General features: G+C 34.4%; 1 protein-coding gene across 1 annotated transcript; it reads right to left on the bottom strand.

The window, feature by feature from the left end:
* Positions 1–515: 515 nt before the first annotated feature.
* Positions 516–16,344, bottom strand: LOC125649498 (fatty acid-binding protein homolog 6-like). Its single transcript, XM_048877075.2, has 4 exons — positions 16,046–16,344; positions 9,180–9,349; positions 924–1,034; positions 516–669 (listed from the first exon to the last, which is right to left on the bottom strand). Exons 1-4 carry the CDS (start codon positions 16,125–16,127, stop codon positions 619–621), a joined length of 414 nt encoding a protein of 137 aa, XP_048733032.1. The 5' UTR covers positions 16,128–16,344; the 3' UTR covers positions 516–618.
* Positions 16,345–22,723: the final 6,379 nt, after the last annotated feature.

Here is a 22,723-nt window from a genome sequence, read left to right as displayed (position 1 = left end):
AACGTGACACCACATCTCAGAGTGTTAGTAAACATCTAAAAGAGAACATAGCTAGATATGGTATTTTTATTGAAGTCGTGTCACTTAAATAAACGTGACACCACATCTCAGAGTGTTAGTAAACATGTAAAAGAGAACATAGCTAGATATGGTATTTTTGACACTCTGATTAGAGATAATGGTTCTCAATACATCAGTGGTGAATTCAAAGCGTTTGTTGTTAAATATGGTATTGAACACATAACTTCTTCACTTTTGTATTCGCAATCTAACGGTCTTGCGGAAAAGGGTGTACAGACCGTCTAAAAACATTTTCAAGAAATGCAGTGAATCCTATGATGATGTGTACTTGAGCCTCTTGGATCTTAGGAACACTCCTCGAGACGAGCAAATTGGATCGCCAATGCAGTAAATAATGGGTCGACGTGCGAAGACTCTACTAGGTTGTTCAATGTTCTTCGAGCTTTCTAATAATTTTGACCATTGACGTAAGTAACAGCAAGTACAGAGGCGAACGAACTGATAATGTCTTTATTATTAGTTGCACAAAAACAAATTAACTACCAGTAAAAAAAAATCATCAGTACCACAAGTACAAAAAATAAATGGTCCACCAGATTAGGATTTCTTAAATGTTGACTTGGCCGTGACTCCGTTGCATATTGCCGTCTGAAACGTAATACATTTTGAACTATTTAAAAACTGAAGTATTTATAGATACTACATTATGATTATACATGTATATTCTATATTTGTTCTAGAAGTTGATTTCTACCTCTTAAGACTGTCAAATAAAACGAATTATAATAGGTTCAGTGTGGCACGTTTTAAAGTAATTGAAATACTATCAACAAGAAACACACTAGTATTAATATAAATATAATTTGTCTTCTCTGAAAACGGAATATTTTTAAATGGCTTACTACAATGAGGTTATCTCCCTCTATCTCTCGTACAATGACGTTGTCTTTAGATTTACCGTCCGCCGATTTTAAGTCCACTGTTATCTTTCCGTCAGAATATGTGAGCTTTGCCTATAAAAAGTGTTCAAAATTTACATTCATATATATATATATATATATATATATATATATATATATGTGAATGATTAAATTATATAAAATCAAACCAATAGTATGACATCACGATGCAAAATAACCAATCACATTGCATCATAAAGAAAATTTGAAGAAGAAAAAATGAATTAAAAAATAAAAACAGCTCCACTTATTCTGCAATCTAATTAAGATTAGATCCTTTGATCCGCTCACGTATATCGCTACACGTGATATACGTGACCGGATCAAAGGATCTAATTTTAATTAGATTGCTTATTCTGCAGCTGTGAAGTTGCAAATCTTTTAAGAAAAGAACATCTAAAGAACAATTTTTATCAGAATGTTTTCATAAGGGCGTTACAGAATGGAGAATTGACCTTTTCATCCCTAAATCTGACATGTTCATGCTTTTTTTACGTTTTTTTTTTTCTTCATGTGGTAATAAAGCAAGAAAAAAAGACAATTACATGAATTGAATTGAAACTATTTCATTGACAAAAGTATTAGGCACAAGTTCAAAAACTTAGACGACTTTCTCCCAATACAATGATTTATAAGACTAATACATCTTACGTGTAGATCAAATGACAAATAACATAGATTTCAACAAATCACGAAGATGCGATATGTTTGTGAATGCAAGAATTAACTACACGGTCATTCGACCAGATTTGCATAAAAGAGCAGAAAATTATTTTCCTCTTGCACATGTGAGTATATACACTGTCAGAGCAGGAGCAAATGCTTACATGAATATTTTTACAATGAGCACATATCCATTTTTTTTTCTTTTTGCATAGCACAGTCTCTGAATATGAGTATATATCGCAGTATAAAGATACTATGAAAGTTCGATGTCACAACACATAGATAACCAAACGGCCAATGCTTGTATTCAGTCAGAATCACAACACATAGACAACCAAACGGCCAATGCTTGTATTCAGTTAGAATGACAACGCATAGACAACCAAAATACAACCATTGCTTGTATTCAGTCAGAATGGTGAACCTTTAGGAATACTAGATAGTTTCAAGTAATATTTTACATTGATATTAATGATCTGTTTGAACAGGCCCTAAAAACTACATTATGTACTTGTGTACAAAAGTTTTTTCAAATCTTTATTATATATGTAATGACATTATTTCATAAAATAGAGTTTGAATAATTGCGGTCCATTTTATGTAACTATAGTTATTAAAGCTTTTGTCTCATGATGCCAGAATTATGCCCGTATAGACAAATACTATTAAACATGAATCCTTATGGCGTGTAAAACGTTGCTATATTCGATAATCTTGTGATGTATGTTCAATATCTTGTGATGTATATTCTATATCTTGTGATGTATGTTGAATATCTTGCATGGCCGTAGTAACCGGGGTGGGGGGGGGGGGGGTGCCAATATTTTTCAAAAAAAAGTACATATAGTAAAATTCACATATAGTGTAATGTATAATTATTTTTAAGCAGAAAGTTCATTTAATTCAATGAGACTCAGAGTCAGTCAGTGTGACTGTCCTTTAGCTTAAATTAAAAAAAAAATATTATGAAAAGCACTTAATGCCTTAACATTTCTTAGGGCATCATCCAAAAGATCGTAATCATGAGGTAATGGTTCGGTTCTCGTTCCCAGCTCCGCATCTGGCGTCAAACCTATGAAATGTAGTGACTGTTCCTTTGCCAAGTGCCCGGCACTAGTGTAGTTTAAAGTCCTTTACCGGCATTTGCTGACGACTCATACGAGTGAAAAAATCTCGCAAGGGACGACTGATCAAAAGGTATCTAATATGTGTGACCTTGACTAACTTTCAAGGTAGCAGGGGACAGTTTCGCAGTATAGGCCCGGTCAACTTTTTTAAAAAAAATGGAAATACCCCATATTTGAAGTGATATTACATGTGTAAAAATGTATACAATAATTTTAGGATGCATGTCAAATGTAGCTGAGTGCTTAATAAAAATGTTGATATACAACATGTAGGTGTCACCATGATTCCTAGCATATAGATGGGTGCAAATACGAAACTAAGACACGTGGTCAGTTGCTGAAGAAATTCCGGTGAAAACATGCAGGGTCTAGCAAAAGGTCTGTAGCTGTGAGGGAAGGTGGGTGGCCCCATATGAGAGGTAGATTTTTGAGAAGGGCAAGATAGGGTTCTTGATTGTGCACAGTGTCTAAATCCCCATGTTTGGTACTGTGATGGTGTGGGGGTGGTGCGGATTAGCCCAAATGAGGGAAAATCAAAGCAAAAAGGGGGAACCTGCTCGGAGCATGTTTTGTGCACCAGCACCAGTATTTATAGATTACATGTGATTTAGGGTCATAATTTATTAACTACACTAATATGAAATACAAGTATTGACATAAAAGGGAAATATGATTTTTCATTAGTCTGTCATAATCTGACTTTGGTGTATACCCCCTATCCACATGTTTCAAAACCAAAGAAACTGTCCCCTGCCACCCAAGGTCTAATAATTCATTGGATAGCTTGTTCATAGAAACTTCGTCTTGATACAAAAATGTCTATGCCCAACTGCCCTAATACCAGTTCAACGTTTGTATATATTTAAAATCTTTTTGTAAAGCTAATATGATGAATTGTTGACTTTTTTATCATCACAGTTTTTATGGTATAGGTAAACCAGACAATGTGTGAAGTACTATTTATCAGTGACGTAACACCCCCAATGTGACGTAGGTCATGACGTGTAACAACTTTTTCAAAGCTTGTAAAGTCTCAGGCTGTCAAGACCTGTTTCATTCTTGGTCCAAGAGTAGACACTATCGTATCAGTGTAAGATCAACCTTCCGCACAGTTTTAACTTTGATTATATTTCACAATGTATGCCCAGACGGACGAAAGAAAGACATTTTTCGAAAAAGTGCACGAAGAGGCAAGGAATGCAGGAAAAAAGGGATGGGGAGCACTAAGTTTTCTTGTTAGAAACAAAGGGCAAATTTTTAAGAAATATCCTCTTCCAACAAGCATACTTAATATCCCAACTTCGAATATTCGAAAAGATACTGTTTCCTCAGAGCTTTATCCAAATGATGCTCCCTCTGAGCTTATCCCGATTCAGATATATGGTGATGGGAATTGTTTATTCAGAACTCTTTCTTTTTTTGTGTTTGGACATGAGGACAATTTTAAGGAAATGAGGGTACGAATTGTGTTTGAACTTGTTTCAAACCTGAAGCGCTACACGAATGAAAACCCTTTTGTGACCATGTCCACAAACAAAAGTTCACTTCAATATGTCTTTGAAAGTTCCCTGTCAGAAGAGTGTTTAATTACTGGTGATTTGATTGCTTCGTTACAAAAGGAAACAATAAAAACAACCCAGAACGGTTACTATTCAAGCCTTTTACATATGTTCGTAGCTTCTAACGTTTTGCAGAAACCAATCATGTCGATTTTCCCCGAGGTGCAAAACCCTGGTGTAAACAGACAAGATCATAATCAGCTTATTGTTCCTCTTGACCGTGCTGATGCTAAAGAATATCAGGATGCTATCCACATCATGTGGACTGAAACAATTGCTACAAAAATAGATGGTTGGACACCTAATCATTTTGTTGCCTGTATTCACAAGCATGAGGAACTTCTTTCAAAGCGTTCGTAGTTATCCTTTGAGGATTCTGAACCTCATCGCTCATTTGAACCAAAACAATCACAAGATAGTCCTTCCCCACTCTTGGAGTCTAACACAAATGAGGAGTCTATTGAAACAGGTAAATTGGGGGAAACTGCAAACAAAGAAACAGACAAACATGTTAAGGTTGCTTCCTTTATTGATTTTTCTTCTTCTTCAGAAGATGATATCTCAGAAATACCAGTTCAAAAGGCCCAGGTTGTACATGAAAAATGGCATACACTAGAGATCGGTAGTACCCCAAATCAGCCACGGGATATTTTCTTTCCAGCAAAAGAGTTTGGTAAAAAGATAAGATCTTTCAATGCCTCATGGTTTGATAGGTGATCTTGGTTACATTATGTAGAAATCAAAGATGTTGTATTCTGTTTTCCTTGCATAAAATCATTTCAAAAGAAGACTCTCAGTTGTCACAAGAAAGAAAAAGCTTTCATATCAAGTGGTTTTAAAAACTGGAAAAAAGCAACCACAAAATTCGCCGCACACGAGAAAAGTGATTGCAATGGAAAGGGATTTTACGATAAAGGAGGAGGTTAAAGATGTTGGAGAATGTCTTTCAAAGACGTACGAAGTCGAGAAGAAGTCTAACGGAGAATTTGCTTAAAATCACAAACATTTTGAAGTTTCTTGCTCGACAAGGAATTGCTCTTCGGGGTGACAAAGACGAGAAAAACTCGAACTTTAATCAACTTCTCATGCTAGAGGCGAAACGCGATCCCCAGCTTCAGGAATGGCTACAACACAAGACAAATAAGTATGTTGCTCCAGATATACAAAATGAAATTTTGCAGGTGATGGGGTTGCAGGTTTTGCGACAAATTGTTGCTTTCATCAAATAGTCTGAATTCTTTTTAATAATGGCAGACGAAACACGAGATATTTCCAACAAAGAGTAACTTGTTTTATGCATTCGATGGGTTGATCAAAATTTTACCGCTCATGAAGATTTATTAGGGATGTACTGTCTTTCTGACATTAGGGTTAATTCAATAACCCTAGCAATTAAAGATGCTCTTTTGAGGTTCGATCTGTCTATCAACAAAGTACGAGGCCAGTGTTATGACATGGCTGCTTCTATGGCTGGTTCAAAGACAGGTGTTGCAACACAAATTCGTGCACTTGAACCCAGAGCCCTTTAGATACACTGTTATGGTCATGCTCTTGACCTAGCTTGCAGTGATTCTATTAAGGGATGTAAGTTGCTTAGAGACACCCTGGACATTGCAAAGGATATAACAAAGTTGATTAAAGAATCTCCAAGAAGGGAGATGATTTTCAATACATTAAAAAATGCCCAAAATCTAGAGAAAACGTCAGCGGGAATAATAGTTTTGTGTCCCACAAGATGGACAATAAAAGCCGACACATTTTTGAGCATTTTGTCAAACTATGAAATTCTAAGAAATGTTTGGGATGAAAGCTTCCAATACGTGCCTGAGGTAGAAATGAGAAACAGAATTAGGGGAGTGGCTGCTTATATGTGCAGGTTTGATTTCTTCTTTGGGTGTTTACTGAGTGAAAAACTTTTACGTTATAGTGATAATCTGGCAAGGGCTCTGCAGGCTCCAAATCTCTCGGCGAGTGATGGTCAAAAAATGGCATAAACGACAATGAGTGATTTGCAAAGTCTCCGAGATGAGACAATCTTCACTCAGTTTTACGAGGAAGTTGTTGAAAAAGCAAAACAGATGAACATCGATGATCCTGTTCTTCCTAGAAAACGCAAAATTCCTCGTAAACTTGATGATGGGACAGCAGCACATACTTTTTCATCGTGTGCAGATATGTATAGGAAAGATTTCTACGAGGCATTAGATCTGCTTTTAGCTGGCATAAAATCTAGATTTCACCAACCAGGTTACAAAGCTTGTGTTAATCTTGAAAACCTCGTAATTAAGGCTTGCACAGGTCAAACGTTTGAAGAAGAATTCAATTTTGTCACGACCCTATATGATACAGATTTGAAGCCAAAGGATCTTCACTGCCTGTTTATAATGTTAAAGACTGTTTTGCCAAAAGACTTTACGCCAGATACACCAAGTGTGGTTGAATTTTTCAAGACATTCAAATGAAAAAAAGTCTGTTTGCCGAGATCCTCAAAATTCTCAAACTAATTTTGGTACTTCCTGCAACTAACGCTACCAGTGAGCGCTCATTCAGCGCCTTGAAAAGATTGAAAACATCACTGAGATCAACAATGAGCCAAATACGAACAAACAATTTGCTTTTATTGCATGTTCATAAAAATGAGACTGATGAACTGAATCCAGAAAAAATAGTTGAGGAGTTCGTAAGTGAAAGTGAACACAGACTGGCGATTTTTGGAAAGTTTACCGAGTACTAAATACCTTATGACTCAGAAATGATTGATAACAAAATGATAAAGATATAAACAAAACAAAAAGATTTTACAAACAAAACTTAAAATTAAAGTTGAGGGGTTTTCTGGGAAACTAATTAGATTCTATGTACATAATTAGATTTATGTACATGACGTACACCTCAATGCTTGAACATATTTATGCAGTTATCATTTTACTAATTGTTTTGTCAATATCACTTTTTTGTCGTAAATAATTACTTTGGTGTGGTGCCCCCCCCCCCCCCCCACCCACAAGTGAAATTGCTTCCTACGGGTCTGTCTTGTGATGTATGTTCAATATATTGTGATGTATATTCAATATCTTGTTATGTATGTTCAATATCTTGTGATGTATATTTTATATCTTGTGATGTATGTTCGATAATCTTGTGATGTATGTGCAATAATTGCATTATGGGTAATATGATGCAACAGCGTACTCTTAAAGTAAGGACGATTTTCATTGGTTGGAAATAACGAAAGTATCCGGTGATGCAAAATATGATAGCCTACAGTAGTATGTTAGATATAACACTGTATGACTTCTTAAGACCTGTCCTAGACACGGGCACCTGAAATATGAATACTGCTTACCCCCCCCCCCTCCCCCGATTGATATTTTTGCGGCGATGATTTCTCCGAAAAGTGTCGATTCCCTGCCTATCTCATCCCTCTTTCGATTTTTATAATCGTTTCACGCTTTTTGTAAGCTATAGAGATTGACCTTCTATTTCAGAGAAATCATCACCGCAAAAAAAAGAAATTATTTAAAAAGGGGTGGTGGTAGTGGGGGTAGTATCCATACTTCAGGTGCCTGTGGTCCTAGAGTCAGAACTCTAGGGGTTAAATTCAAAATTCTGGTTAATTCCTTTCTGTTTTCCTATATATGCATACATTTAACTTTTGTCAAAGTTTCATATGTCTCTGCTTCATTTTATATAGTATCAGAATAATTAAAGAGGTCCTTCAAATGACAAAGACATTTCAAATTTTGGTCCCACCCTAGTACCAATTTTAAAAGCCCTACTTTAGGATCATGAAATTTACAATTTTGGCAAAGGGTTTCTTGCTTAATTCCTTTTGAATTTCATGTCATTAGCATTAAATAAAATCTTGCATCATCGGATAATTTCGTTATTTCCAACCAATGAAAATTGTCGTTACTAATAGAACGCTGGTGTGTCAAATTACCCACAATGCAATTAATCCACATACATCACAAGATTATCGAACATACATCACAAGATATTGAACATACATCACAAGATTATCGAATATACATCACAAGTTATATAACATACATCACAAGACTTAGAATATACATCACAATATTGTCGAATATACATCACAAGATATTGAACATACATCACAAGATCATAGAATATACATCACAATATTGTCGAACATACATCACAAGATTATCGAATATACATCACAAGTTATATAACATACATCACAAGACTTAGAATATACATCACAATATTGTCGAATATACATCACAAGATATTGAACATACATCACAAGATCATAGAATATACATCACAATATTGTCGAACATACATCACAAGATTATCGAATATACATCACAAGTTATATAACATACATCACGAGACTTAGAATATACATCACAATATTGTCGAATATACATCACAAGATATTGAACATACATCACAAGATCATAGAATATACATCACAATATTGTCGAATATACATCACAAGATATTGAACATACATCACAAGATTATCGAATATACATCACAAGTTATATAACATACATCACAATATTGTCGAATATACATCACAAGATATTGAATATACATCACAAGATTATCGAATATACATCACAAGTTATAGAACATACATCACAAGATTTAGAACATACATCACAAGATTTAGAATATACATCACAAGATGTTGAACATACATCACAAGATTATCGAACATACATCACAAGATATTGAACATACATCATAAGATTATCGAATATAGCAACGTTTTGCACGCCATAAATACTGGGGTCAAATCTTTATATCGAAAAATAATACGCATCTACAAGTGTGTGAATTGTCCCCATAGAATTACTAAACCAACTAACCTTGAATTTGTGATCATCGTCGACAATGTCCTTCTCCTGATCTAGTACGAATTCTTGTCGAATTTCCTTGATCGGCAGTTTCCGTAGGATTTCCACCTTCCCGTCCTTTACCGAAATTATCTGAGTTGGCTTAAATTGGGCGGCAGCCTTCCGTTTAATCATATTCACACCTACATATATATATACAAAATATGTTCTTTTAAGAGGTCCAACACACTAACCTAAAACATGTATTCTTCCAATAATTTCATGCATATGTCACACGAGTAATAATGAAATAATGCAACCGAAAGCTGTTTCAGAACATTATTTAGTGAAAATTCATATTTTGAAAAGTAGGGGATATAAACGAGGTGTTAAAGTTTCCAATAGGATTCAAACCCACTTAACAAGCTAAGATTTTCTCACTTGTAACATAATGAGAGCGAGATTAATATAGCCTTTTGGCTTGTGTGTCGATCTTTTATAATACATAGTTTGTAAATATGAATAATCAATTATTAATTTCCGTTTAACTTATTATACATGTAGCTATTATATCCAGGGGAGGGCATATTATTTTTGTACTTTCTGTCCTTCTGTCTGTCACAAAATCTTGTGAAAGCTTCTCCAACGATATGGCTTATCGAAAAGACTTGAGATTTGTAGATTGCTTCATTGCCATTTGTAGATCTGCATATTGTCAATACGTGATGATCCAATTATTTTCGTACAAATTTTAGTGGATCTAAGAGGGGTGAAAATAATTTTTTTATATACAAGATATGAAAGATCTACCCTTAAGTTAGATAGTTCAGTACATATTGAATGGGCAAGTTTTTATGAAAGTAAGTCAAATTTCCAGGTCAAGGTCACAAGCTTTTAAGATCACACATCATTGAATCACATGAAAGGTCTTTCGCAAGGAACGTGTATATACAACATATGAAAGCCCTAGCTTAAATAGTTCGAGAAATATTTTTAAACATATTTCTTACATATACCAGCATATAAAAATTTGATCCCCTGTTCTGGCCCCACCTTACCCCCAGGGACCATGATTTGAACAGACTTGAATTCACTCTATGTCAGGAAGCTTTTATGTAAATTTCAACTTTCTGATTCAATGATTCTTGAAATGAAGATTGTTGAAAACAATTTCCAATATATCTGAATGTATAACTTTGATCTCCTGGCTTAGTGGTTCTTGAAAACAATATTTTTAAACGACCCTATCCTATTTTTACATTTTCGTGATTATTTCCCCTTTCAAGAGGATATGGCCCCTTCATTTCAACAAACTTTACTCAAGAATGCTTTTTGTAAAATTTGGTTGAAATTGGCCCAGTGGCTCCGGAAAAGAAGTCAAAAATGTGACAAGTTTACAAACAGACCGACGGACAACGGGTGATCTGAAAAGCTTACTTGCTAAAACCTTTCTCATAGGTCATACCAAGTTATTGAATTGTTTGAACATTACTAGATGACTTAATTTCATGAAATTTTATCATATTTCATCTTCTACAGTATATTCTTTTCTTTTGTTGAACAGAAGACTGCACTCTGATATGAGCAAAAGAAGACACCCAACAGTGATTAATCCCATGAATACCAAAAAGAAAACAAAACCAAGAGAAAAGCAAACACGGACATACCAGAGTAGGGGCATGTGCAGAGTAAGCATCCACTGTTGACTGGTAACATTATATCACGAAATTCGGCAGCAAGCTTTGATTCGTTACATAAAACACAGTCTTTTACTATATGATATGTTAGACCACCTGCCAGTTTGTTTCTAGGGGTAGGTTTGGGGTACTGCTGGGGTTTTTGTTGTGTGTGTGTGTGTGTGGGTTTGTTTAATTTTGGTTTTTTAAATTAATTTTTTTTATTCACACTGTTTCCAAACATATTTCTAGGCCAAAATTTGTTTTTGAAATTTAAAATTCTATACATTGTACCTTTGGATGAGCTAGAAATATTATCACTTGCAACTGGCAATATCTCAATAAAATGATACATAAAATTTTGCTTGACTGCATTTGTTATCACCCTTTCATTTACTTTGCTCCTTCGTACCATATATTACTAAGTCCACACATGTTTGGGAGTAGGCCCACGAAGGGTCAAAATTGGCCAATGGAAACGTCCAAAATTAGAATAAAAGTTTCAACAATTTATTTTCTGCATAAAGGATAGCCTATGTATGATAGTTTATCAGAGTGGTAAAACTTTTGGAATTTTGCACTGGTGTATCTGAGATCTACTGTCCCAAACATCATGAAAAACAAGAATTTGCTTAAAATTACCACATTTTTGTAATAAAATGCTCAAACATAATATAAAGCACAGCCATGGACCGAGTGCATTATGACATCAATTTTAAAATATCATCATAGAGATTAAATTTTGAAAATATTTTACTGGTCCTGACCTGTGCTAATATTAAAAAATAAACATTTGTTAATTATTAGAATACAACCAATTTTCAACATATTTTACATATTATAAGGGATATGCTTGTAATACCGTACAAAACGATACAAAATAGTCTCAATTTTAATATATGAGGTGATAAAACGTCATTTTATAAGTGTATGTCCGAGATTAGATTAATTTCAATAAAGAAACATTGTTTACAATACGTTTACTGTAATTAGTTGAACCCCGTCGTGAATGTCAACTGACGAAAAAGTTGTGATCGTCACAAACATTGACGCACGGTGTGGTCTATTTGAAAGAAGAATGAAAAACTGAAAACAAGGAGCTGTTCACATGAAGTAAGTATATTTGATATCAAACAATACATAAACTTCATACAGGTCTTCGTTGTACACAAATACTAAATAGTCTAGTCAAACACGGAATTTTCACAAATGATAGTTGGGTTTGCTTTCACAGTTCTCGGCCACTTTTGAGCTACGATATGCACATAAAATGTTCACTATGTCAGATTTGCAGTATCAATATTGAAATGCATATTTACTATCTAACAAGAATTATCAACATTATCAATTTATAATTCTTATCAACTAATTTAATATCTAAAGCGATCAGAGCCTGTACAGCTAGATAGCCTTCATAATTATCGCTTGTCATATTTACAATGTAAGTGTTGGAAAATTGTAGTCAATATTCTTTTATATAATATTTACTAATTATGTGTATTGCTATTTATTGCAAATGATGCGTTTATATATATATATATATATATATATATATATATATATAAGGTCATATGCGATCGATCTAGTTATACAGTTACAAGCCTAAAGTGAAAGTTATGATTTCTCTAAATACCAGAAACGACTCTTTGAAAAAGGAGTTCCCGGTATCTAAAGCATATAATGGAAAAACCCATGAGTATAACATGTTTATTTATTAACTGTGATTGAATAATGAATTAATAATTAATGGCATATTTTCTGAAATAATGACATATTCATATATACGTGTGTGGGTTTTTATGTTCATTACCAAGGACCTGTCATCTACATTTTAATTATGGGGGATGGATTTTAATTATGCCATGATAAAATATTTTGAGATTCTTAAAATTCAAATAATTATAATTTTGGTGTGATTGATTTGAATTTGAAATAAGGCCTACATTAAATAAATGAATTTTATATTTGCTCATACTCTCTCTCTCTCTCTCTCTCTCTCTCTCTCTCTCTCTCAGAGAAGATTAGACAATGTAGTTTATTCCTAGGACCACTCTGCCATATACAAAATGTCCGTTGAAAGACACAGTAATTAAAAACATGTATCTGAAACCTTTTTAAAAATAACCTAAGAAATCACTGAGCTGGAAATCGTAATTGATATGAAAAGAATCCTGATAGAATGTAGATCTAATATTATGCAAATAGTAGTTCCTCTCAGATTCTGAATATGGCAACAATATAAAGTTTTTAATACATTGATATCGTAATATTCATTGAAAAACTTTATTTCTTCAAATGGGTGCCCCGAGAATCAATATGGGAATTCATACCAATGGCGTCCGAAGTTTTAATATTTTGTTCTGTTACATGTATTGGCATATAGCTTATATTTTGTTTTACAGAATGTCACTTTGTCGTTAGTTCTGTATCTTCAATCATCTGGTATTTGGAGCATGGACAGCTCGGGCATTGAATTCGGTTTTAAAAACTGAGACGTCAGCGATATGCTACGGGTTGTTGATGACAATGACAGTGGAGACAATGTAGATGAGGAATGATTCATACTTCATGAGAATGTTATGATATGCATATGAAAGGAAAGATAACGAACAGTGATCAATCTCATAACTCCTATAAGCAATACAAAATAGAGAGTTGGGCCTGGATATACCAGAGCTATATATAATTATTACAATTATGTTATACTACATTGCAGCATATATTTCATTTCAATATATACTCATTCATGTCTGTCTGTAAAGATCACATGCAGTGCAATTTAGTTGTAGATCACATCTGCTTTTTCTAATATTCCTTTATGAAAATGATTTAAGAAATCAATAATTTACGTCATGTTTTAATTTTCAATTAATTAAAATGTATTCTTGGTATAAAATCGTTAACATACTAGATACTTTTACTCCAAACTTTTGAATTCATTATGACATATTAATAAAAGGCATTAAGATGCATATTGTTTATTTGTAAAACTATTCTGATTAGAAATTGGAAATTAAAAAGTATGTATTCATACAGAAATACGTTTTGTACATTTTTGCATTATAGCAACTGTTTTGGCACCTTCGAACCCAATTGATAACCTGTTGGGTATATATAGGTTGAGTACAACAATACGATGTCAGAAGAGTTTTAATCATATTTTAGATTTTGTGTTTAACTTTATGATATAGTAATGACGAAACATTGTCTTTACAAGGGAGTTGTACACGCATTTTCTAAATTAATACGATTTTTTTTTCCATTTTATGAATACGGTCATTTTATGGATATTTCTAATAATTTTTTTTTTAAAAATACAACAAGTATCTCCAGTAAAGGTCAATTTAATTATTACAAGAGTCGAAATAATTGATATAATTGTCGCGGGAACGTCAATCAGTAAATTGTTGGTGACGTTATAAGGTCCCACAGAGACGTAACGTAAATTCAAACAAGATTGTCGAAGCCAGAGAGTTAACTACAATATTATATATATATATGATATTTGACGAGAAACATGTTCAAACTATAATATTTATTTAGATAACAATTATTTGTAATTCATTGATAAGAAGAAAATATATCTAATTAAGGCAATGTGTTGATGTGCATGGAAAACATGAAGGAGCTCCCATGTTATTTTGTGACAAAATTGCATTCTGACATTTGACCCACTGTAATGCCATATTTACAAAATATTTTGGAATTGTATTCCACCAATTTCATTAATTTCTGTGACAGGACCGATTTTGACCCATCGTGAGCCTACTCCTTTAGAATATAAGTTATCCAATATACCAAGGCATTTTATTCTTATATTAGGAATCTATTAGACTTACGTCTCGGGAAGGGGGGTGGGGTGGGGTGGGGGTGGTAACGGTCACCTACGACAAAGAGTCGCCTGAGGTGGCTCATTTCACTAAATTTAATGGTTTGTTTAAGCACCTCGTATGAAGCATTATTTCACCATCGAAAAAGTAATACAATCTCTCAATTCTTTTCTAGGATTTTTGTGTGACTTTCCTCGAAAAGATTTTTTAAAAAAAGTGTTTTGTTTGCAAATAAGAGATTCTGGAGTCCACATTTCGCTTGTTTGGTGCATGATATGAATATCTAATATATGTACAACATACCTAAAAGACTCAGATTGACGTTCTTAAAATATTTTTAGAAAGTAAAAATGAAATTGAAAATGCTATATGTTAATATTTTTAAAATCTACGAATGAAATCTTCAAACAAACAAAAACAAAAAAAAAACAACCCAAAATAAACAAAAAAAAAAAAAAAACCCAAACAAAACCCAACATATATTCGACAAATATCTTTAAAATTAAATCGAAACGAAATGACCAAATTTCAGATACATATATATCGCTAGGTATTTTAGATTTGAATAAAATGAGAGAGAAAAGTACCGATCACGATCAAAATTGATAGAAATTGCTAAAATAATCATATTGTTGCTAATTGTATGTACTTTTCATCAAGAAACTGGTTTCATTTTTTAATTCATGTAATTTGTAAACCATTTCACATCAAGGGAATGTAGTTTTCTAATTACAATTAATATTCTCTTTGACTACTTTTTTATGCATGTACATCTGTAATTCCGATTGCGCTTGATTCAAATTTTTAAAAATCGCAAAATTTCTTAATTTTGACCATTTCCTCTTAAAATATATTTCTCCGATAAATCTATTTTCATGTTTTTGAAGATTCTATCAGTAGATTTAATTTTTTGGAAAATTTACAAAAACTAGGTCAAATGTCAAGCTCATAAGGTTAAGAAATCTGGTATCTTTGGAAGGGTCTGCTCACAAAAAATGCGCATGCTTAATATAATCACAGTACATCTTACGATTTGAAAAATATGGCATATATCAAAACCGTCAAAAAGTCAAGGTTGTCGGATTTCAACCAAATTCTATTTCTAGGGTAATTTAGTGACCCCAAGTCCATTTCCACCATCAAATTTTTTTTTGAGCCGCCATTTTCAAAATGGCCGCCATATACCGAAATATTTGAAAGTGTTAAAATCTCTACAACATTTGGGTTCTGGGGTAATTTTAGTTGTATTTGAATATTCTAAGTCTATTTATAATATACATGTAGAACAATCAATCATTATTTCTTATCAATAACATGGAATGTTGAAATTCGATGAACATTTTCTTAAAATTAGACATATTGTCTTTTATTTTGAGTGATTTTTTAAACTTACCCATAGCCTCCAGAAACGATTCAATGTTCTCTGTTTTCACACACTGCCATTTCCCCTCAAACCTGCTCTTAATTTCCTCCATTGTCGTAGTTATAATTCAGGATACTGGAAATTTAAAGCCAATGAACCGGTCCTTGTTTTATATACTCTCAACTCGTTCTCCTTTGTCACCTCTACAGGGACTGCTCATTCTATTCATCGTAATATCCATGGCAGCGAGCGGCGAAATGAATGCAGAAATAAGGTGGTAATGAGTAAGAGTTGATGATTTTGTTGATTTGTACTTTAGTGGTTTGGAAACACGATAATTTAAAATAGTCCCTGTGAATTGATCGGTATGCTACTGACACAACCAGCCTTAGGTGGGAAATTAGCTCTGCTGATTGATGTCCATAGGTGACCTGGCACTGCACTCAAAGGTATATCTGCTTACAGCCCGCATTATAGAGACAAAATTAAGGTTACTTCCAATAACCAATAACAAGAGGCCCATGATCCACATCATTCACTTGAGTCACCTTGGCCCATATTTAAAGATTTTCCCTATATATTCGCATGTAAAACTTTGATCCCCTATTGTGGCCCCATCCGGGGGGGGGGGGGGGGGGGGGCATGATTTTAACAAACTTGAATCTGCACTATGTCAGGAAGCTTTTATGCAAATGTAAACGTTTCTGGCCCAGTAGTTCTTGAGAAGAAAATTTTAAAGATTTTTCCTATATATTTTAATGTAAAACTTTGATCCCCTATTGTGGCCCACCTTAACCCCGGGGACCATGGTTTTAACAAAATGTCAGAAAACTGCCATGTGAATTTGATGTCCAGCTGGCTCAGCGGTTATTTAAATGACCCCAACCTATTTTTGCATTTTCGTATTTATCTCGCCTTTAAAAGGGACATGGCCCTTCATTTGTACAAACTTTGAATCCCCTTCATCCATGACTGATTTGTACCAAGTTTTATTGAAATTGGCCCAGTGGTTCTGGAGAAGATGAAAATGTGAAAAGTTTACGGACAGACAGACGGACAGACAGGCAACACACAAAAGGTGATCAGAATAGCTCACGATTTACGGCGCACAAAAAAATGCGCACGGTTGAGATATCATATCTTTGCATTCTTACATCACCGTCTTATAAATTCAATATAAAAAATCTTAACATTTTCCCCACTATACTTGTGTCCAAATATACCTTCAAATATTCATTAGATTCCTATACGACCCGAAAACTCACAGCTTTAAATTATTTCGTTTGTTGACGTTTCCAGCTGACATAGCTTGTAACAACATTCGTTATTGCAAGGCTCATTATTACACTGCCTTACTCTTGGTTTTGTATTGTTTTTAGGATTTATGAGATTGACCACTGTTCGTTATCTTTAGTTTTTGTTAATAAAAGACCCACAGGCTTTAATGGTCACCTGAGTATCAGTTCAAATTTAAGAAAAACTAGCCCCAAAGGTTATGAAATCTAGGATATCTGGGGGGGGGGGGGGGGGGGAGAGGGGGATCCTGTTCTGGATATCTAAGCTGAATTTTGATATTCAGAAACAGTATAAAACAAGATATGTGTTCTTAAAACTTAAATGCCTCCGAAAGTACCTCTGCTGATGAAGGACATGATATAATATAGCAACATGAACACGATGATGAATCTGGACCCGTCCTAAAGTAAAAACAATTTAGGGGTTGCGACATTAACAATTTTGGTACATCCTTTTCTGCTTTTCCTAAATATGCAATTAGTTTTCACACCTTATCAGCAAACTTAAAAAGTCTTTCAAAAGATAAAAACAATAACCAAAATAATAATTTTGGCCTCACCCTGGAACCAAAACCCTTACCCCTGGGATAATGAAATTTACATTTTGGTATAGGAGAACCTACTCCTTAAATATCCATTTAGTTGCAATTTAGCATCAATAGTATTAAAAAATTACATTATTATTACGGTTTACACATATACCCTATTTATACAAAGTTTGATCCCGTCTTGGAGTCAGAACCTCTACCCTGGGGATCATGAAATTTACAATTTTGATAGAGGCCTTCCTGCTCTACATGACTATGCATTTACTTTTTCGTACAGATGTACAATTAAAGATTTTTGAATAATGGTCAATTTTTGCCCCGCCCCTTGGGCCCCAGGGATGCAGGAGTCATGAAATTTACAATTTATGTCCACCCTTGTCTCAAAGATGATTCATGTCAAATTTAAAAAGAATTGGAATGGTAGTAATCAAGAAGTTAAAAATGTGCAATTGTTAACGCACGACGGACGACATACGTCGCACGATGACGGACGCTAACAAATTGCACTAGGTCACCCGAGTTTATGAATACAGACATTGGTTGAACATTGTTTGAACACGACCTGTGTGCCTCTTACAATGTCCAGATGTACATATATTTTCATAATTTGACAACACCTCTCAAGTGACTAAATAGTCAGCAAAATAATTCAGTAAATATTATAGAGACATAAACAATACTCAACACCTTATCTCCACACAATTTTACAATGTACAAAACACCCGGTCCATCTGACCTATATGTACATGTATATGTCATTTTGAAGATATACATGCATGTTTTTTCGTAGATAGCTGTAGTTTTTGCATAAACATTGTCTTCAGAATCTGTTTTTACTTGAGATTTGTTTGTACCCAATGACAATTTAATAACAACCACGCATCAAGGCTTCTAAATTTCCAATAACCTACACATGTACTTGTTGAATCGAAATCATTCCACTTTTCGACCATTTCCCGTTACCTTTAATGACTTAACCTATTTAGCCTGTGTAGGCGAATAGTATAAAGTTTGATATGCAAATCGGATTTTTAAAAATAAGAAAACTACAAATAATTTATATCATCGGTGATAAGGTCCAGATCTGTAGGTGTTGACTACTCGGGTAAATTCTTCTGGACAAATACAGTATTTATAAATATTTTGAGGAGGTGAACTAGATCTTGGCCAAATGTACAGAATTTAATATACAGCAGGCCATAAGACTAGTGCAAACTGACTACACGTACTATGAAATACGAAATTATCGAATGAAAAGAAATAAAATGTTGCTTGACGAAACGCGCATTTGTAACGAAAAATGAGGACAACGGGTCCTGTAAAATATTGACCGAGGGGTCAAATCTCAGTAGTGTAAAGACTAGGAGTCAAGTTGTGTGTTCTGTATTCTGAAAACCTTCCAGGGGAAAAATTATCCTTGTATACCCCAAAACACCTAAATCGTGAGGAAAATATGTAAAATTCAAGATGTTCAGCTTTAAATCTCGGATCTCAATGATCTCTGTTTGGATGCGGGTATTTGTGTTGCACGCAGGTAGGGCTCTGATCTATTGTTAAGTCTGAGCCTAGTGTGTGGGGATTTATAGGTAGGGCTCTGATCTATTGTTAAGTCTGAGCCTAGTGTGTGGGGATTTATAGGTAGGGCTCTGATCTATTGTTAAGTCTGAGCCTAGTGTGTAGGGATTTATAGGTAGGGCTCTGATCTATTGTTAAGTCTGAGCCTAGTGTGTGGGGATTTATAGTCCCAAAGGAAGAAATGGATTATCAATTGAACTTTGCAGATGATTTTGTTGTCGTTGAAAGTTCGTTTAAACGAGAACAAGTTGCCCGCTATAGACTTAATCCAATAATATTTTCAATTCAGCTTCTGATGACCCTAAGACGCCATGCAGCTGGAAATCCGTTAACTACATATATTCGTGAGGGGTTAATTCGGAGTGCACCGTTTTTAATCTCGACGAAATTCGTCGAGACTGGATGTTTGGACTGACGCCTCTTCCGAATCTCAGAGTTTACAAAGTTAATCGAGAAATCTTGCCCGAACTTTAGCCGCTTGTTGCGATCACAATGGATTAAATTGAATTTATTGTCCGCTTCAACTTTTCGCCTTAGACATCCTATTGACTTACTTCCTATCACAATGAAACATGCATTTCATAAAATCACTGATAAATCTCAGTTTGAAATGTAAAAGTAAGATATTGCAAAACTTCTAAAACATATTGCACATCATACGCAGGATGTAAAACAAAAAAGACCACCGAAATCGTAATTGTTACGTATAAAATGACAATTACTTAGGTTAAAAATTAGTCTTGTCCCATGATCCCCTGCTCTACGAATCGTAGAGCAGGGGATCATGGGACAAAACTAGTTAAAAATCCGATTGCAATGCCTGCATTCCACGTTCTATTTTCACCTTGACCCAGGACCCAGATTGTTTACTGTTTCAATCTGATTAATAAACTAACAATCCTGATATTTATCCTTTTCTTGTTTACATTTACCGGTGTTGTATAGTAGACTTTCCCCCTAGCCATCTTTCCCCCCGGAAAAATGGCTCTATAGTAGTCCCCCCCCCCCCCCGGAAAAATGGCTATATAGTAGATCTCCCCTCACGGAAATGTGGCTATATAGTAGGATTTTCCCCCTTTTATAGCCAGATGACCCCCACGGAAAAGCTACTATATAGTAGATTTTCCCCCTTCTTTTCATTCCAGTTACGTTTACGGCGGACCATTCCCATACATATTCTTTCCATTCTGAAATTAATCCTTTTCTGGCTATTCATTTCTTTTATATTTTTAATGGATAGTTAATTTCCGAATTCCTTTGATTGGGATTTTTGGAAATATATATTAATTCAACAAACATCGTTTCATTCAGTCGAATGTTATATAAAACGATCATATACGTATTCAGAATGTAAAATCAGAATAGTTCGTGCTTTTACAACAGCACCTATTTAGGCAACTCAGAATTTGTTAATTAAACGGATACGTATTTATCGTTCAAGGAATCAAAATTGTTTCTCTCCAATTGATTAACACAAAAACTTTTCATACAGATAGTGGAGTAAACTTAAATTCTACAACTCTGTTGATTGAATACCCCTGATTCCAAATTGCCGCTTCTAAGGAATCAACTCGCTCTCTCGCTAGACATGGTTCTTTACACCTCATTGGGGGAAGTGGGATTTTTCAATTGAATTAGATGTTGTTGAGAGGAAACTTTTCCCCCAACTGTTCTCAGGTCATTGGCGGATTAATAGATGTGAATATGTTATCGATATAATCATAATTATTCCAGGCGGTGCAACTCAGTCCCAGCTGTACTGTCAGTACTTTGATTTCTACATATTCGTTTACAAAATTTCTCCATAGATGAATTTATTTTGAATGTGACAGATGGACAACGCCATCATATTTTATTCCTATACGAAGAATATTCTGGAAAAGTTTTGATTTTTAGTATGCATTCAGCTCGCTCAACTGAACTTCTGATCACCTCTTGCCCGTCGTCTGTCCGTCTGTATTCCACATTTTCGGCCTCTACAAGGGTTTGAATTTTTTTCTGAATCAAAGTACTGGTATAATGATAGTTTTGCTAAAACTTGTTTATTGCTAGGACCTGCTGCCCAGGTGAGCGATGTTGCTTAAGGGCCTCTCGTTACTTTTTAAGTTTCATTTAACAATTTTATAAAATTGTAGGGTAGAATTATTCAAGTGTTAAAACTGCAGTCCTGCAGTTGCATTCATGTGCGTTTCTCTCTGATTTGTGGATTTTATCTTGTTAATATTCTTTTACAAATGAAATGAAAAGGTGACTATTGTTCAATGTTTCAAACTCATTTCTAGAATGCAACTGGAAATCCTATAAATATTCATCTAAAGGCGAATATAAGAGATTCACTAATTTCCTCTCTAATTTGTCTCCTTGTAAAATGCGAATACCTTGCTACTTGAGGAGCCGTTTTCGGAACATAAATTACGTAAAGTTCTGTTCTCCGATACAGTTTAAAGTCTTAAATGAATTTAGTATAACATCTTATAAATACCATTTATTGTATTGTATTGTTTATTGGCTTTAAGCATATGTATTATGCTGATGAGCCACGGATTCGAAATAAATTCAATCAGCTGTTTCAACCATACTGGGGATCATCTCAAAATTGAGTGAAAAGAAGACGCATGAGATAAATAGAACATCCTATAATTGTGTATTTTGACATTTGGTTTATCCAACTCGTTGATATGGTGTATTTATTAGCTCGGCAAGCCTTGCGAATAAATATAAAAGAAACCATGGATGAAAATTGTTTTAGAGGGGATTATAGTTTATAGTTAATAATGGTTTTGCCATTCCAACAAAGTAACAACTATTGACCGAGTATTTATTTTTTGACGTAGGCCTGGCCTTCTGATGAAAGTTTGATGTCGTCGTCTTTTTTAAACAAACACGTGTAACAACGATCAGTGTAAGTAATATTTCAATGCAGCGTTATTAACAGTTCAACAGTTTACAATGAAAAGTAGAAGTGTTTGTGCATTTGGATTTTATTTACGTAGTTTCTTTGGATCTATGGGCGAGAGGAAATCCTGAGGCACTTTAGATAGGCCTAGCCTAGTAAGTAAAGCTGTTGAGATTCGTTACATTCAATATGCTCCAGAAAAAAAGAGACTGTGCTTGTGAATACTTGGTACTGCAGCATGTCGGGGTATTTTCGATTATGCTTGTCCAGTAGGCGGTCGATTCCTTGTCGATGATAATAGTGTGCACATATTTTTGTTTTCTGATCGTAATTTTTGAGTAGTTATTGACCGAGCTGGCATTTTTATGGCCGGTAATTTGCATTATATGTCAGT

The sequence above is a fragment of the Ostrea edulis genome, chromosome 1 (assembly GCF_947568905.1).
Source record: "Ostrea edulis chromosome 1, xbOstEdul1.1, whole genome shotgun sequence".
Lineage (NCBI taxonomy): Eukaryota > Metazoa > Mollusca > Bivalvia > Ostreida > Ostreidae > Ostrea > Ostrea edulis.
The sequence above is the reverse complement of the archived record's forward strand: the minus strand, read 5'-3'. Positions and strand labels throughout refer to the sequence as shown.